At 45.1% G+C, this 19,093-nt stretch overlaps 1 protein-coding gene across 4 annotated transcripts in view; it reads left to right on the forward strand.

Moving 5' to 3' along the window:
• LOC310812440 (zinc finger protein 609-like) overlaps positions 1-18,755 on the forward strand; it is a 47,323-nt gene extending 28,568 nt beyond the window's left edge. The window contains exons 2-9 of one of the 4 annotated variants that reach the window (XM_083680997.1): positions 810-1,035; positions 10,026-10,113; positions 11,726-12,815; positions 13,129-14,472; positions 14,697-15,132; positions 15,450-15,806; positions 16,044-16,122; positions 18,360-18,755. In XM_083680997.1, the coding sequence (XP_083537123.1) occupies positions 810-1,035; positions 10,026-10,113; positions 11,726-12,815; positions 13,129-14,472; positions 14,697-15,132; positions 15,450-15,806; positions 16,044-16,117 (3,615 nt within the window). In that variant the 3' untranslated portion in view covers positions 16,118-16,122; positions 18,360-18,755. The remainder of the gene's footprint in view (positions 1-809; positions 1,036-10,025; positions 10,114-11,725; positions 12,816-13,128; positions 14,473-14,696; positions 15,133-15,449; positions 15,807-16,043; positions 16,123-18,359) is intronic. The other 3 variants (XM_083680995.1, XM_083680996.1, XM_083680998.1) reach the window with 3 other exon arrangements.
• The last annotated feature ends 338 nt before the right edge of the window (positions 18,756-19,093 follow it).

Here is a 19,093-nt window from a genome sequence, read left to right on the forward strand (position 1 = left end):
CCCGCACCTCTCTCTCTCTCTCTCTCTCTCTCTCCCTCCCCCCTATACCCCATCTCACACTCACCCTCTTTCACATGCTCTCTCATTCATTGAACACATACTGTACACTCTCTTCTGCCGCCATAGTGTCACAGAAAAGGTGGAATCAATTACTAGCCGTCTGCAGCCTGCTCCTCACCACAATCAGCTTCTTAATAGAGGGAATTAGAGCGTGATCAGTCCATGGCATGGTGCGGTGTCAGAGATCTGGGCTGTGTGGCAGGAAAAGAACAGAGAGAGGGGGGTAGGATTGGAACACTTGGGAGTACGAAATACAAACTGACTCTTGCGGATGACTATATCTGAACTTGTGGGGGTGCCTGGATTGATAAATATTTCATTATGGAGGGGCCCTGATTTGTCATGGGGGGCCCAAGTGAGCCCCCCCTGAAATTCGAACCCTGGTACTTGGACCCTCGAGCTCTCTCACCTCCCTCCCAGAGTGAGACTAAAGCAGTCCAACGCCTACATGCCTGCTAATCAGGTCTTGGAGATAGGCAAAGTCCACACACACCACACACACACACACTCTCTCGTTCTCACTCTAACACACACACACACACACACACACACACAACAACCCGTTGGCCAATCGAAGCATCAGATTACATCAAGGGCCACTGGCATTCCTGGAGCTCACCCATGCGTTCAGATTTCCCCTCTTTGTGGCATCCCTCTCATATCTAACATCTGCTGGCATATACACAGCGGTTTTGAAGTGAAGGGTCTCATGTCTTGTCTCTCTCCCCCCCACCCTCTCTCTCCTGCAGATGGAATCTCCAATCTCAACGCCAGCCCCTCCCCCCCTCCACCTCCTGGCTGCTGTGGGCAACAGCGATGTCGCCTCGCCGTGCGAGCAGATCATGGTTCGCACGCGCTCTGTAGCGGTGAACACGTCGGATGTTGCCATGGCAACGGAGCCCGAGTGCCTGGGGCCCTGCGAGCCCGGTACCAGCGTCAATCTGGAGGGCATCGTGTGGCAGGAGACAGAAGACGGTAAGTGTGCCACGGCTCCAACCAAATTCGTTGACGCCTGAGAGGAGTGAATCTTTTCTAGTTTTATGTCTTGTGAGTCTTCGATAGACTAAACAGCTTTGTCTCGTCTCTTTGGATCTTAATGTAAACAAAGGCAATTCCATTTAGTTTAGCCTGGGCCTTGAACACGAACAAAAACAATTTAAGATCGCTTTTGTTCAACAGTTTTGCCCACCAGTAAGAAGCACACTAGGGCAACACAGTTTTCCAACTATGCAGCTAACTAACTATCCAACTCTATATCATTTAAAAAAGTTACATATTTATCACTCGCAGGCCTAGTTTGCAGGGTCTAAATAACCGCCATCATTCTAAGTCATGCAAAATAATGCAAACACCTAATCTTCAAAAAGGCTCATGTTCAATAGCTCGGCAGGCAGACAGGGTACAAATCGCCCACACAAACACAGTGTGCCCGTCTGTCTGCTCTGAGCCACTGAGTGAATATAAAGGCCCCTCTTCCTCATCAACATTCCCAGAGCACAGTCCAGCTCTTAAGTGTTTTTCTCTTTCCAGCCGTGGGCACTGTGTCTGATTCACCCCAGTCCTCCATGCCGGCTCCAGCCTGTGGGAGTGCACACAGCCAATCCCCCCCCCCCCCCCGACTATGTCTCTGGGCAGGGGGAGAGCTAGAAATTGTAGGGTTGGGGGTGGGGAAGGGGAGGCTGGTACTAGACAAGGCCATGTCTGTTTGTGGCATGACAACCCCAACACACACACACACACACATTTTCTCAATCTCAAGCTGCTGTTTGGCTGGAAGAGGTAATAGTTGATAGACCCCAGTGTGAGCTCAGAGGGTGGTAGGTTGGAGTGGGTTGGTGGTTTTGTGTGTGTGGGTGTGTGTATGTGGGTGTGTATATATGGAGGCCTGCCTCTGTTCTGCAGGTGAAGAGGTTGATATAGTCCTCGGTGTTGTAAACATTTGGGTTGCCAGAGTGCACATCCCCACTTTGAAGCGTGTGGTTTTTTTTTTGTTGTTGTTGTTTTTTTTTATCTCTGAAGTGGCCAGATCCATATCTTCGTGACACTCTGTGTGGGTGGAAAGTGGAACAAACAGTACTGTGGTGGAGAAACATCCCTTAGATTAAAGCGCTTAAAGATGTCTCCCTGCAGAATGTAACACAATATCAGCATGTGTTGAACAATCTGCCACTAAACCACAGCGCTGTGCTAGCCTCTGGTTCAGTGTCTTGAATGTTTTGCTCTGCTTGCATTTCTAGGACATGTGAAGAAGCTAGGCCTTGTTCATTCCTGGCAAATGCACAATTGTGCTATTTCAGGATTATGCTGTAGGTTATTGTAGCCGTTTGGCAGAGACTACAATGTGATCATATTGAATTGATGGGTTGTTCATAGAATGATGAAGTCGTTCGACGAGATGATTTTCTATTGTGACAAATCAACTTACAGTGATTGTTCTATCAAGAATTGTGAATATCATAGTGGCATTATTACGTGACAACAATATGCTTTTCAAAATGTAGCTAGCTTTTGATTAAACTACCCCAGTTACACTCTTACTTCCCCCGTCTCAAACTTTTCCTCGGGCAACCTAACAAATGAAAACCAAATGAGGAAATCTGGGCAAACGTGCAACCAAAAGCTAAGAGCCATGGGAGAAACAGTCTGATTAGGAATGATTCTGAGCAGTCCTCCTGCTCTGCATGACGACTCTCATGTTGCGCTACTTAGGACTGTGCGTGGGTGTGTGCGCGTGTGTGTGGAGAGCCCATTTAGCATGCCATACAACAGCTGCTTCCTCACCTCTCTGCCTTTTGCCCGTGTGGAAGTAAATGAACAACAGACTTGAGTGAGAATATCTGCACCTTGACCTCGCCAGGCTGGAATTAAAGAGGTAGGGAAAGTAATAACTGAAGAGACCAAACCCTGCCTTCTGCCCTGCTAGGTGAATGAGTCTTTTGTCACCGTTATCACATGACGTATTGATGTGTAAAGATTCAGTGTAGTCTGTGTTTCAAGGTAACGCGCTTCTGCGATATATTTGACAACCAAATCTTGACCTTTGAAAAACAGTATCTGTGAATCAATGAGCGTTTACAATGGAGATGCCTATAGAGGGGCATTTCAAAGTCACCCTCTCTTCTATTCAACCCTTAACATGAGACACAGAGAGGAAATCGAAAGAGAAAGGGCGAGAGAGAGAGAGGGGGGGAAGAGAAGAGAGAACGAGAGACCCAGTCATAGAGCACTTTGATTCAGACAGCTCGCGGCATGTGTGTGAAATGAAGAGCAGGGGAGGAGCAGGGACTGGTATTTTAAGGCTGAGCTTTGACACGAATCCCTGGGCACAGCACGGCTGCGGTGTGGTGGCAGCTCCAGGGTCGCCGTGGCGCAGCGGGCTAACCCCTCCCAGGCCTTCGCATGCTGATACCTCCAAATGTCATCTCTGAAATGGTCAGGAAGTTTATTGCTCTTGAATCGCAGCCCAGAAAGCTCTGGCTCTGTGTCCCAGGCCAAGGGAACACAGAGAGGTCCCAGCCAAACACTGCAGCTCCACGCCAGTACACACACACACACACACCCACCCACCCACCGACCCCCCCACCGACCCATGTCAACCCCAACTCCAATACACAGCAGGGTTTTCCCCTAGTGGCTCCCACAGGCACTTAAACGCCTTCATAGATGAATAGTACAGGCTGTTTGTCTGGTGGATTATTTATACAACATGTGTTACATCGTTGGGAGGATTACGAGTGTTAGTTTAAAAAAGTTAAGAGGTCAGGTTATTTGACGTTGGAGCAGAGAAAGAGGTCAGTATGAAATAGATATTGCTGTATACACATTTGGAGATGTCTCTTTAGCTAGAGCTGACTTTTATATCTTGTTGAATTTTGTATGTGTTGTTTTGTATAGATATTGTGGACAGCGTGCACATGCGAAAGAGGCCTTGACCTCAGTGTGTTTTCCCCTGTATAAATAAAGGTTAAATAAAAACTGTAATAAAAACAGGAGCCATGTCAGGTCGTTGGAAGGAGCCATGTCTTATGAAAGGCTTTCTGCTGGTCTGTAGTTAACTGCTGGACATGCTTCCTTGGTCTTTTGAGCACTACCTGTCAAAGGCTTCATTGAAATGTTTTTTTTAAATATATATATATATATATATATATATATATATATATATATATATATATATATATATATATATATATAAATAAAACAACGGGCCTGCTCTCAGTGAGCTTGCTTATGCCCTTGAAGTATGGAGTGAGCATTGACAAGTGGCCTGTAGCTGTCCGCCTACACAGACCAAAGAGTAAAAAGAAGGTAAGGGTGGAAAAAAATGAACATGAAAGACTTGTGTAAAATTAGTACAGAGGACATGTCGGCAAAGAAAGGACAACTGTCTTCTTTGAGTCCTACACTCTCTTATCAAAACACCCTAGTAGAGGGGACTGCTGATAAGGAGTGTATCAACATATCATTAGGAGTGTTCGGAAAGGGGCGAAGAGTGTCTTGGAGTTTTAAAAAAAAGAAAAGAAAAGGGGTTTCAATTCGGCACTTAAGGTGATTTGAAAGACTGTTTCATCCGACACCCGAGTTTTGAATCTCTTAGAGGTGCTTCACAACTCTTGATTTATTGGTGTAACCATGTCATGTTTCAAAGCAGCTCATGAGTGTTTCCTAAAACATGTCTCAAAACCTTCACAAAAATATGTACTTATACTTTATGTAGGGTCTGCAAACACCAGCAAAAGAAAGGCTTTGAATGCTTTAAATTGATTGCAGCTCAGTTGCCACCAGTTGTTGCGTTTCACAACACTATCTTCTAACAGTACACACATACACACACTAGTCTCTGCCTCATATCTGTCTGTCTGTTTAACCGTTGAAGTGGCCAATTTCCAACTCACCACTACACGAGACAAATTTAGAATTGAAATTCCATAGCTGGCAGTGGCTAGAGGCTAGCCCATTCTCCCTGACTGACAAGTACATTCTTTCATTCACTCAGATAGTCATAAGGAGTAATCATAAGCCTGAGGGGAATTTATAGGCCTTGCCAATTGTAGTCATGATGCTATACCACGCACATTTCAACCAGCATTTGACTAATGGTTCCTTTGGCACTCTTTGCTTGATCACAACAGTTTCACTTGAAGAAAAATGCCAGGAGGTTTATTTGAACAGTGAGATGGAGCTTATTTACAAAATGAGCCTATTATGAAGACATCCATACATCTTTGCCCAGTTCTGCTGTGGATGAAACAGGTAATCGTATTAAATATGTTCCATGTCAAACATGAACATCATGTTATCGATTTATCACATGAATTTATCACAGCCGTCCTCTTCTTTTACCACAGCTCCCCTGTTTGGTTTTCCAGAATGTTCATTGCACATTCTAGTAAATGTCACTTCTCACTCCCATTACAAGCGTCAGGGAGAGAAGCTGCATGCTGCTGATGACATTATGACCATTTGAAAGGCATACCAATATCCTGATTTCACAAAACCCATGATGACTGGAAGTTCAACACCATTTTCACAGTGTGCTACACTGATGGCCAGAGTGAATTAGCCAGTTAATGGAATATTTAATTACGGTGCCGGTTTGAATCAATAAATGGATGGTAACACTTTCATGCTCCCCCTGTACTTGTGTAGTAACTCTAGTTACAACATTATACTGCATATGAGTTTCTAATATGTCACAATTAGAATAGTAGTTTGCTATGACATCTATTATTCACTTGTAATTGACTGCTGTGCAGTCTCATAATGATTTACAAGACTGTTTTTCTCAGAGGTCTCATTTTCCCAACTCCACGGTCCCTTGATGAACGGAGCTCTCATAGCAGAATGGCTGGTGTGAGCAAAGTGCAATTTCCACTGGGAGATGGAAAGGTTGCAAACCTTATTAGCAGCTAGGAACATCAGCCGTGCAGCTTGTTGTGTGTGTGTGTGTGTGTGTGTGTGAGAGTGTGTGTGTGCGTGCGCAATGCGCATGCAGTGGTAATTACCACCTTTAGTTGAAAGTGCTGTTATATTGTTCAAGTGAATGATTGCTCTCTTGCTTAAGACTTTTACTAGAATCATTAGAGCAATCTACATTACTGTTTGTTTTGATTAGCCACCTCATCTGTAAATTTTAATGGATAATGTGTTGTAGCTGTCAGTTTCACGTTCATTTTCACATTTGAGCAGTTATGTCAACATACCTTCCCCAGTGGCATGATTCACACCATGTGGCAAGATTACAGGTATAAAGGACTTCTAAGCATTGCATATAATGCTCAGGGACAATAACTACCAACCAGTGTTAGTCCTATTGAGCAGGAGGAGAGCAGAGGTCAGAGTCTGAAGCAGTGGCCTGAAGATTTGACCTGCCAGCAGGAGACCTGATTACGTCCCCTCACTGCAGCCTAATGAAACACGTCAGTGGGGACCTGGGAGCCGCTGACCCGTGCAACCAGCCTGACTGATCCTCTCTGTCATTAGGCTCTTATTAAATAACAGTATACAAGGACCGGGAGACTAGTGGATGAGGGGGCGCTGCTTGTTGCTTAGTGGCATTAAGAGGAAATGAGAGGTGAAATTACAAGCCAATTCCCCTCATTAATGTTGGCTTCAATCAGCCAGCCAGGGTGACCCTAATGAGGTTGACGGAGAGTGGGAGGAGGGGGAAGGGTAACCACTGATACTGGCCTGTCCAGAACCCCCCCCCCCCCCCCCCCCCGCTCAACTCCCATTTCAGAGGGATAGCCTTGTATTTGTCTCTGTGACGGCGGTCTGGTCCTTCTCTCTGTAAACAACTGCAGAGACTAGAGTGAGCTATCAGACACACACACTCACACACACACACACACACACACACAGTGCAATGCTTAACCAAAAATGTAAATAGATTGATCAATCACTGAGTAACAGAAAAATACAATCTGATTAGCCATGTTTGTCAGGCAATGTCTTGAGATGATGGTGTTTGCTGATTTTGGCTTTGGGATTGAGTACCTTTGAGATCTCCTAATAATTAGAGAAGTAAATTGCGTCAGTAAAGCATTTTAACCTGATTATCTGTAGAAAGCACATAACTGATTTTCATATAATCTAGTAGGCCTAGGTTATTATAATTGGACTAGGTAGAATTCTATGTCAATATTGGAGCACACAGTCTCGGAAAAAACGAAACATTTGCCAATTGTTGACCCAGGTAGGATATTTGTTCTGTTGTTTTTCCCATTTGAATCATACCTGTGGCTGCTAGTGCCATTCTGTTTTATTATGTATTGAGAGGAAGAGAGTAGAGGGGGCAGGGTGTGAAAGGTGTTTCACAGAAGGCTAAGCCCTCTTAAAGTTACGCAAGACTGAACTCAAGGACTTCTGCTTCCCCTAACACACGAGTTGCTTTCCAGTTTGCTCCGGTTGAGAGAGCAAGGACCTGGACAGGGGGTGAACACATCTGTTTACCGTCTAGAGCAGCAGGGGCCAATGACCAAGTGTCAGCAGGTTCCTATACATGCATTATACACTCAGTTACTGGTTTCACACCAGATTCAGAGGCAGTCCTTCAGCGAAGAGAACCAGAAATGCTTGCTGCTTAAAGGGAAGGGAAGATGGAAGGAATGAGGATGGGGAAGGGTAAAAGGAACAGGAGAGGGGTTGAGGAAAAGGGACAGAGAGAGAGAGAGAGATTTCCTGAGCCAATAAGGAATGGAAGCTGCCAGCCAGCATTCTTGTGCCATTAGACAAGTTACTTCACTGCAGAGTCCAGTTTCTCTGCAGTGCTGAGATGGCATACTGAGCTCACTATTAGAAGGGAGTGGGCGGTAATAAATGTTGACTGTTTTTAGACGGAGATTACTTGCTCTCTTCTAAAGCCATAACCTGTTCCTTAGATGTTTCTTTTTTCTATATGTTAGTGAAAAGAGTGATTTGCCTTGCAAAGGTACTATGTGTCATAATTTGTCAGCAGCTTTTTATCTGGCTGTGCGTGTCAATTAGGATCGGCCTTAATCAGCAGTAGCTGTACAAGATTGTATTGCAGGGTCACTGAAGGAGAGTATCGAAGCTGAGGAGGGATGTGTGAATCTGAAACGCTGATTCTGAATGACTTGACTGACCGGTTTTGAGATGCGTCAGGTTTTTCCCTCACAGCCTGTGTCTTGTACCCACTACTGCTGTGTGTGTGTGTGTGTGTGTATGTGATACATACTGTACTGTATTGATCGCATGGGATGATCTCACTCTTGGCTAAAGTTCGATTCAAGAGGAATGGTCAGATATCATACTCTTTTCTGGTCATACCTAGATAGGCTAGCCGTGCTAAGCGCTACCAACTTATCACAAGTGAAATTGCAACACAGAAGCTTGTGGTCAGCCGCAAGTTGTACCGGTGATACCAGTCAAGGATATTCATGTATCACGCTCTGTTCATCTCCTTTAGTCCTGCTGATGCCTGGAACGATAGACATTCATTTAGCAGCTCTGTGCTCCGAGCATTCTGTTAAAGTCTTCTAGCAGAATCATTCAAGCATGACAGTTTAAACCCAGAGGCTGAAAATGAACTACAGACCCATTGCTTAAAGGATCTCTTTTTCATCTGCCGCATGGTTCCCCCATGATAATAGCTTACTGGAGAACAGCCTTCTCTCAGAGGGAGTCAGTTCAGTTCACCGGCAGCAAAGTCGGATGGAGGACAGCAAATTATTTTACATACAAATAACCCTTTTCGGTTAATTGAAACTCTGTGATCTGTGATGGTGAACTAGCCTATTTTGATGGGGATACTTTTCAGTGAATACTGAAGCTCTGATGTTAGGTCTCAGGTCCACTTTGAGGTCAAAGTTAGGTCTTAGGTTCACAATGGTGGAGGAATTCATGTTAATCTCCCAGGGCCCAGTATATATCTTTTATGCTATCCAGGATCAGATTTCCCCTATACTACTCAAAATCTGCCAGATAGATCTGATCCTGGATCACAAAAAACTATCATGATCATTCTGTAATACTGGGCCCAGGCTGTTAGATGGGAAATGTAGGCAAATTATTTAATTTCAATGTTTTTCCTTTACCTCTTAAGATAACAGCAATAAATAGGCATTGCCTATACAGCTCATATGCTGCTTACACTGTTCATACTGCATTCTATTTATTCTGCTTATAATGCTACTGCTAATTCATATACTGCTTACACTGCACTACTTATACTATACTGCACTACCTGTATATACTGTTCACACTGCACTTTTCTGCTTTTTTGCACTTCTGGTTAGACCCTAACTGCATTTCGTTGTCTCTGTACTTGTACTCTGCACAATGACAATAAAGTTTAATCTAATCTAATCTAATCTAAAACTAGAACAAAAGGTTTGCACATTGTAACCAGTCATTAAAGATGTATGATGGGGGACGTTATCAGAAGACCACAGAGTTCCATACTAACTAGAAACACAGTTTCAAGTGGCCATTATTTCCAGGAATGCCCTGTGAAGCAAACTAAGAAACTAAACTGACAAGACCGGGGATTGGGTGTATTGATATGAACGGGAGAGTTCATTTCATTCTTCCACATTTTGTTATTGTTTTTCTGAATATAAGAGGTAGTTTGTACATTTAGACACGGTTTTAAGTAAATTAATATGGCATGTACCCAAAATGACAAACTGGCAGATTTTCATTCTCATGAAAAACAACTTTGTTTTTTTGGGAGTGTCTCACCTTCACTGTATTTCAGTTTCCCACTCTGAAATGTGACAGCACCACATCATTCTGCCATGGATGCTATTGGCTATTGCCTGCCATGACAGCCTACAAGCGTGATTGGGGATTTCTATTGGAAAAGCAGTTTCTGGACCTCTTAGTATAATGTCTTTGGGAAAACAAACGGAAATCTATTAGCCTGTCAACCACACTTTGATACAGCTGAAAACATGCCTACAAATGAAAACCCCATAGCTCAGACGTTCTGTTTTCTTTTCCCACAGGAATGCTGGTGGTTAACGTCACCTGGCGGAACAAGACATACGTTGGCACTCTATTGGACTGTACCCGCCACGACTGGGCGCCTCCCAGGTAAATGCACATCCCCATAGAACCTCAAGGATCTTCACTTGGAAGCCAATCAAGATCGCTGTGTTCTGTGTTCACTTTACTCTCGGCTCAACATTGGTTTTGCTAGTGTTTAGTTAATTGCTTGTTATCTGGAGCTCTGCAGTTTGTGTTATTACACAAGTGGAACAATGAGTCGTAACACTAACCATTCAGCACCATTACTGTGCAATTATTATTGCACCATCAAAGCAATTACTATTGTACTCTGTAACAGCATGCTAATACAAGGTTGTTACATTGTATCTACATAAGTATAGAGAAACAACTAGCTCCATTCTATAATTAAGCCTATCCTGCCAAACCTTTACCTGCGTGCACAGCACACAGTATACCATTCATCAACCTAGCTCTATATTACCTTCACCACCTAGCCTATCTCTAGCCCGGTTGATAGCCCAGGTGCTGATGGCTATCTGTGGAGGTGCAGCAGGACTCTCTCCATGGTAGTAATTATCTATGCTCTGAGGAGACACAAGGCACTCGGCTCAACACATTTTTGCAAACTGCTGACATCCCAAGAGGAAGTAATGGAAATAGAACTCTATAACAAGGCAGATTGGCGAATCCAATTATTGTGCTAAAAGCTTTTCCCAGCACTGTATCACATTCCCCTACTGGGGTGGGCTGAGCCGGGCCATCAGCATTGTCTTGGTGGTGTCTCATTTTCTCTTTTCTATTTTGATGTTTTAATTCCTGGAATTCCATCTCATTTAACAAGCACAGAGCGTTTAACCGTTTTTGATGAAAATCTCCAAAGTCAAACATACAGCATTTAGAAAATGGTATACAAGACATTGGAAAAAAAAAAACATTGTTTGTTTAATAAGTTTGTCATTTGCACTCCGAGTACAAACTGTACAGCCTTGTTGTTTTCATAATTACATACAGTAAGTTACCACAGCTCTGAAACACTTTGACTTAAAGGCTTCCAGTAAGCTCATATCATTTGACAGTCTTTTCAGTGTGCAGAATCTGCAGGCTCTCACGCTTATGATGAATAATGGATGAGAATGAATTCCTGCTCCCTTGTCAGGCAGCCTATGGATGTATTCACATACCCTGCTGCTAGTGAAATTGTTTGGAGAGATTCGCAGGGGGAAGAGATGACTCATAGTGGCCCGGTGTCTTTTTGTCACAGATTGCTAACCTTCACTGTCGAGCAGAAAGATAATTACATTACAATTAGAGAGTCATGGGGCCTGGTTTGCTATTTTAAGGATGTGAATTATTACTGTATGTTATGATTACAAAGGCAGGTAGATGAGTTCACAGCCTTTTCAGTAATTGATGTTCACTTGTCGTTAAATAAGAAATGTATGGTATGTTTTTTTTTTTGCCTTTTATAATATGAGTTTCCTGTTTTTTATGTTCACCTGAAAATTGTTTATTTTGGCAAATGCAATGTCGTGATGTCAATTACTACGAATTATTTGATGATGTGATTACATTTGTTTTTAAAAACTTGGAAAATCACCTATGTTTGGTATGTACACAGAAATATAGAATTACATGAAATACAGAACTAATCAACAATCATGACAATGATTGATCATTGCTTCTTGTGTCCCTCAAGGTTCTGTGAGTCCCCCACCAGCGACCTGGAGATGAGGAACGGGCGAGGGCGGGGCAAAAGGATGAGGCCCAACAGCAACACACCCATCAACGAGAACAGCAACTCCTCTGACAACAAGGGCAGCAACAGCAGCAAGACACGGGGTGCCGCCGCCTCCAACAACAACAACAACAACAGCAGCAAGGGCCGGCGGGGAAGCCAACCAACATCCTCAGAGCGTCGCACACCGCCCAACAGCAACACAGCAGAGGATGTCAAGGCCAGCCCCTCTCCGGCGGGGAAACGCAAGACCAAACCCTCGGCCTCCGACATGGAGCCTAACTCCAGCTCCGAGGAGACTAAGGGGAACAAGCGAATGCGCACCAACTCCAACAGCGGAGGAGGAGCGCCCCTGCCTGCTCTCCCTGTCCCCTCCATTAAGACTGAGCCCCTCCCCCCTGCCCTCGACCGTACCTGCCCCTCACCGGTGCTCATTGACTGCCCGCACCCCAACTGTAACAAGAAGTACAAGCACATCAACGGGCTGAAGTACCACCAGGCGCGCGCCCATAATGATGACGACATCAAGTTGGACCTGGATGGGGACAGCGAGTATGGGGAGGACTCGACCCTCCACCCCGAGCCAGGGAGCTGTAACGGAGCTTCCATATCTCAGAAAGGCAATCTGTCTCCAGCGCGGTCAGTCACCCCTAAAGGCAGGGGCTTTGATGCCCAGAGCCCGTCCCCTTCCCCTGGCAAGTTTGGCTCAAAACAGACCAGTAAAAAGAAAAGCGGCGATGCCGACCCTGAAGCGTGCGGCATGCCGATGGACGGCTGTGAGGATGGACCTTGCCTCACCGACGAGGCCAGCAATGACGGCCTGGACGAGAGAAGAGGCTCGGACAAGGACAAGTCCAAAAAGTCCAGCAGCGGCGCAAAGTCTGATAAACTGGCACAGAAAAACATGAAATCATCCCGCCCTCTCCCCCCGCCAGGGGCTGTAGCGTCCCAGCAACTCTACTCCCTCCAGACCTCCTCGTTCCCTGCAGGAAACCCCAACGCCTCCCCAGGAGTGACCCCCATTATCCTGGGGGTCCCTAAGAGCCCTCAGGTAGTAGTAGTAATAATAGTAGTGTTAGAAGTTGTAGTGCTATGGTACAGCACACTAGACTGTAGAATGTAGATACACATACAATGTTTATTAGTTAGAGAAGCAAGTACAGAGGGTAACAATTATCACTATGGTCCATCTTCAAGTCAATGCTAGCAATCGAACATGAAAATACATTGACAATTTGAAAATGTGTATTGCTGTTGTATCAGTGTTGCATTAGTGTGCTATGAGGTGGAGTAATCATTGTATAATATCATATATATTGCATTTGAAAAAGCCTCTTTGTAAACATCTCTTGCATCCATTGCAGATGAAGAGCCCCCAGCCCAAGCCCGCCACCCTGGGAGACCCCTCCGCTCTCAATCCTGCCTCCACAAGCTCCAAGGACAAGAAGAAGAAGAAGAAAAAAGATGGCAGTGGGAAGGAGGCGGACAGCCCCAAACCTCTGGTGAAAGGAGGGAGACCAGAGGAGGGGAAGAGCCCATACTCTGAGTCCTCCGACCCAGGGAGCAAGAGTGACGGGGGGCTCCTCAACGGCTCCTCTGACCCCCACCAGAGCCGCTTGGCCAGCATCAAGGCTGAGGCTGACAAGATCTATAGCTTCACAGACAATGCCCCCAGTCCGTCCATAGGCGTGGCCAGTCGGTTAGATGCCGGGGGGATGCCACAACCCCTCACGCCACTCCACGTAGTGACCCAAAACGGCGACAACTCCTCGGTGAAGACCAACAGTCCAGCATACTCTGACATCTCTGACGCTGGAGAGGATGGAGAAGGGAAGGTGGATGGGGTGAGAGTCAAGACAGAAGACCAAGTCATCAGGGAAGGGGCTAAGAAAGCCCTCTTCCCCAACCAGAACAAGGAGTCTCCATACTATGCCAACTACGAGACCTATTACTCACCCAGCTATGCCAACCCCAGCCCTGGCGGGCCCAATGCGGGCACACCACTGGCAGAGGGTCAGGGTCAGATCAAGGTGAAGAAAGAGAGAGAGGAGGACCTGGACCAAGTGGAGGAGAAGATCAAGATTGAACCCCACGAAGACCGCAAACCTGAGATCACTGCCTCCAGTCAACAACAACAACAACAACAACAACAGCAACAGCAACAACAACAACAGCCCTCAGTCATCCAGCAGCGTGCCAACATGTACATGCAGCCCCTCTACTACAACCAGTATGCCTATGTCCCCCCCTACGCCTACCATCCAGACCAGGCCTACCACAACCACCTACTGAACACCAACCCGGCCTATCGGCAGCAGTACGAGGAGAGGCAGAGGCAGGTGGCAGAACAGCACCGCGTTGCAGAAAAGAAGTCTGATACCGCCATGAAAGAACGGGAGGCCTCTATGAAGGAGGACTGGAAACAGAAGGCCTCTATGCCCCCCACCCTCACCAAAGCCCCCGGCCCGTCAGACCAGGGAAAGGCTATGCAGCAGCAGCAGCAGCCCCCTGGCAAGCCCAGGGACTCCCCCTCAGAGCCCTCCTCCAAGGCTAGTATAGGAATTAAAGCAGAGGACTCCAAGTCCCAGCAGGCCGAGGGGCTGAAGATGAAGCTGAGTGAAGGGGGACATCATGGGAAAGAGGACTCCAAGGCGGGGGTGGAGTCCAGAGGACAGGGGGGGATGGAGCAGGCTATGTGGTACAGACAGGTAAGACACCCTCCTCTAAATATAGTGTTATTGTACGTCTCCTGCATGTCTTATGCGCACTGTATGTCATGTTTACATTTTTTAAGGTCTTATATGTGGGTGAAGCTTAGTGAAAGGAAGGCCCCATACAAGGCAATCAAATATGATTAGGTAGACACCATTTAACATATATCTACCCCCAACCTGTACCCTGACTAACACCCCTGTCCTTCTGTTTACCCCAGCAGTATCCTGAGAGCCAGAAGACCCAACAGGACGACGAACAGCAGCAACAGCAACAACAACAGCAACAACAACAGCAACAACAACAACAACAACAACAACAACAGCAGCAGCAGCCACCGCGATGGAAAGACGAGAGAGACAGAGAACGGGAACGCGACCGGAAAGGAAAAGATGACCGGCCGAGACCTAAGGAGAGTCAGGGTGGTGTTCCCAAAGAGGAGGGCAAAGAGGGCACGGACCCCAGGACGTCTTCAGAGGACCACCGTGCCATGGGGAAAGACCCGCGCGCCAACGCCCACATGCAGTTCTCGTCTCCCCTGGCACAGCACCAGGGCTACATGCCCTACATGCATGGGTACCCCTATGCACAGGGGTACGACCCCAGCCACCCTGGGTACAGGGGCATGCCCTCTGTCATGATGCAGAACTACCCAGGTATGAGATCACCTACACAGGAGTGAATCTACAATCGAATCAAATTCAACTTTGATTGAAGTTTGTATTTAAAAACTATAAAAAGAACAATAAAAGTCTAAGTAACTGACATATTTTATTCAGACATATGGTCAATTTGTTCAAATTAGGCTAAATTATTAAATTAACAGATGTTGTACTGTTTGTTGGTTTGTTTTAGCCAGGTGTTTTCCAGGATACAGTGTTGATGCTGTCACATGTCCCAGTGTTGGTATGATGTTGCTTTAGCTTTGGCACCCAACAGAAATTGAATTTTAACAATCTTTAATACCCTCCAGGTTCTTACCTGCCTGCAGGCTACCCGTTCTCCCCTTACGGCGGCAAGATGGCCGGTGGCGAGGAGGGAGGGGACAAATCTCGTGCCAGCCCGACAGTCAGCAAAGCAGCATCAGACTCTAAAGCCCTGGACATCCTGCACCAGCACGCCAGCCAGTACAAGAGCAAGTCCCCTACGGTGGGGGACAAGCCCTCCTCCCATGAGAGGGAGAGAGAGAGGGGCGGTGGCGGGGTGGACCGGGAGAGAGAGCGGGATATGGACAGACCCCGCTCCTCACCCTCCCAGCGGATCATGCCCTCCCACCACCACCTAGGCTACCCTCTGCTCTCAGGGCAGTACGATCTATCCTTTGCCACAGGTCAGTATGAGACTTTCCTATAATTCCTTGGTCATTATGTTGATTTCTATTTTGCGGTAGTTGGAGAGTAGGTCTTTGGATAAGTAATTATAACTGATATGCAGTATATACATAACTGATACAAACTCTCACTGATATACATGCTTAACTGATATAAATCCTACAACTGATATACATAATGTAAATTACTGATAGACAACCTATAACTGATATCCATACATTCTCCACCTCACCCAGGTCTCTCGTCATCAGCTATTGTTGCCAGTCAGCAAGCCGCTGCCCCCTCCCTCTATCCACCGGCACGGAGGTGAGAACGGTAAGGCCCCTCGTCAGACAGACAGACAGACACATACAGTAGATGCAGACACACATGTAAGCAATGCGGCAGTTAACTCAGTGACTTTTGGACAGATGTGTTTAAGACGTGAATGTTGACAACCTCTAGCATGTTGTTTTCCAGCTGTGCTTCTTTTATTTTGACCCTATAAGAATTTGCAGGTTGACATAACGGTAAGTCAACTTTGTTCTAAGGGCAGAAAGAATCTTATTGCTTTAGGGCAGAACAAATCCGATTGGTATCTAAAAAGTCAATGGGCAGAGTTTAACAGATGAATAACTTTTGAAAACATGGTGCCGGTTTGAAAGGAGAATCTTGTAAATAAAACTTTGAATTGAATATAATATTATTAATAATAAATCATTATTGTGTAACAGTAGTCAGACAAATATGACAATATGTATTGAGAGTAAAATGTAGCAAGCTAGCAGCAACATGCTACTCTAAGCTAATTATCTTAGCTAGCTAAGCATTTAGCAACCTCTTAGCTACTCATGTTTAATTAAGAAATAGAGCTAGCTAGTTAGATGTCAACTATACAAGTAAGTCAGCTCACATTTATTTTTGAATAAGTTGTATAGAAAACAAACATGGATGGACAGTTATATAGATAGCTTTCTCTTACTTATGACAGTCATATAATAGAGCTGGCTAGCTAGCTAGGTCTCAAATATGCCAGTAAATTAGAACATTGTAAAAGTAAGCAAAAATAATTGGTAAGATTAAGTTTAATAAAATAGAAATTGGAATGTACTGTTTTAATGTTGTTCCAGGGGCAGTAATGTTAGTTTGGGGCAAGATTGTCAAAGGATAGAATTAAGGTAATTCCATACCTGCCACTAGGGCAATAAATACCATTTTTATTACCGTTTGTGCTTGAAATCCTTTAAATCATTTTCTTCACCAAGTGTTCTTGGCCCAAAGTAACATTACTGCCCCTGGGGAAGCATTTCAACAGTGATTACAATAGCTGCTCCAAGCAGTAACTTCCTTATTACCCTTTGAAATTTGCCCTTAGGGCAGTTTGTTGAATTTTAAAGTTTATATAGCTTTTTCAACTAAATGTTTTGATAAAGTAGTGGGAGTTGAATTACTGGTATTTCAGTCAGGACACGTCGGTTTAATCATGTTTAATGAAAATGGTAATACATTCAAGTTTGGTGGAATTGAATGGCTCCGGTCTGTATGGATCCCTGCCTGAAATTTAATCAACATAAAATACAAAATAACAGAAGCATAACTATGAAACCCTCCGGAGGTAGGTAAATACAGCGGGACTGAGCGGGTGGAGGCTGGGGTGGTGGGTGAGACGACCAACAAGTGAAACACTCATAGCCAGAGGCGTGACACTGTTTAACCAAGGGTGTTGCATACTCTGCTTTTTTAAGCCTTGTCCCTGAGATATGTGGTGATGTTTTGCATACTTGTGAATCAGCTGTCTGTCACCTCGACTTAGTGTCCCATCTGCACTTAAGTAAACTTCATATCTGAGACGTAGCTAGCCAGCTAGCTCTATTCTATGACTCAATAATCGGAAGATATGGCTATCTGCTAGCCAGCTAGCTCTGTTTAGCTTAGCATTTTACGTTTTACGCGGCATAACTGACCATACCTGTTTTTTTTGTTCATATATCTTATTCAACTAGAGTAGCTAAGAGGTTGTAAAAGAGGTCCCTGCTAGCTTGCTACATTTGACTTTCTTTCAAGTCAGGAGAGCAGTTGTATCTTAGAGATAATGTCACATTGACGTTAAACTGCTGAGAGCTTCTGCTTTCCATTAAATATATTGTACAGCATTTGTGATAGCCCCTCACTGTGTTAGCTACAGCACCACTACCAGCCTCACTGTGCAGTGCAGCACTTAGACTTGAGCCCTCCAGTTCTTCATCCTAAACAGGTATTTTAAGGACGGCAGAAAATACAGAGAATTGCACTGCTGATAAGAGAGATGTTGTGTTAGTGGTCTGAAAGGCTTCGCCATCAGGCTGCACTGACCTCTATTGGCAGACTAGTGCATTTTCATGGCTTTAGAAATTCTTACACTGGCTTTTTGATTGGAAATTGAGAATCTCTATTGAAAGGCCAATGTGTAGTCCAGGATTTGACTTAAGCTGTATCTAGGGAACTGCCCCTATATGTGGAGATCTCAGAACAGGATTTTGCTATTGTAATTGTATTAAAATGTGCATCTCTGTCTCTTTGTGTCGTTGCCACAGGGAGACCTGAGCGACTCACCTCAACGCTGCAAAGATTCATGTGACTGGCTCATATGACAGGAAGTCCCTCCCGGCTTGGAGGCCATTGTAGACATCAGTTGAATGGTGTTTCTATATTTTTAGTTCCCTGCCTGAATGTCCGGCAGGTTGTCGTTTTTTTTTTTCCTAGCATCTCTAACCTCTTGACCCCTCCAACCGTGGGACTAAAAGACTGTTCACACAACCCAGGTTCAAAGCCATCACACTGCTCACTGCGCAGACAACCAACCAACTGACTCCTGATGTCCATCTGTCTTTGCACTGTTGACAAACACATGCAGAAAGAGACCAACTGACTGCCTGAAAAAGCTGAATAGTGTTTGACTGCATTGTTTTTGTCATGTGCAGAAAGTATAATGGCAGGGGATTGGGGGGTGGGTGGCTGAAGGGGGGGTGGGGGGTCAAACAAAAATAAAGACTGACAAAAACAAAGTGAATCATGTTGAAATGATTGAACTTGTTGTCGTTTGGCCTGTTGTACTTACTGGTATGTCCTGAAAAGACACATACTGTATATTATGTGGGTTATGTGGTAAGAGGAATTTGAGGTTACTGCTGCTTTCCTCAGAGACTTAACAGGAGTTGCAGAGGATTACGGTTCTTAAATCTCGCCATCAACGAGTCCTCATTCGCTCTGTAACCGCCTCTTGGTTCACTTTTCAGGGATAAGTCGTATTTTGCGAAGGGAACACACT

The sequence above is a fragment of the Argentina silus genome (assembly GCF_951799395.1).
Source record: "Argentina silus genome assembly, chromosome: 11".
NCBI classification, from domain to species: domain Eukaryota; kingdom Metazoa; phylum Chordata; class Actinopteri; order Argentiniformes; family Argentinidae; genus Argentina; species Argentina silus.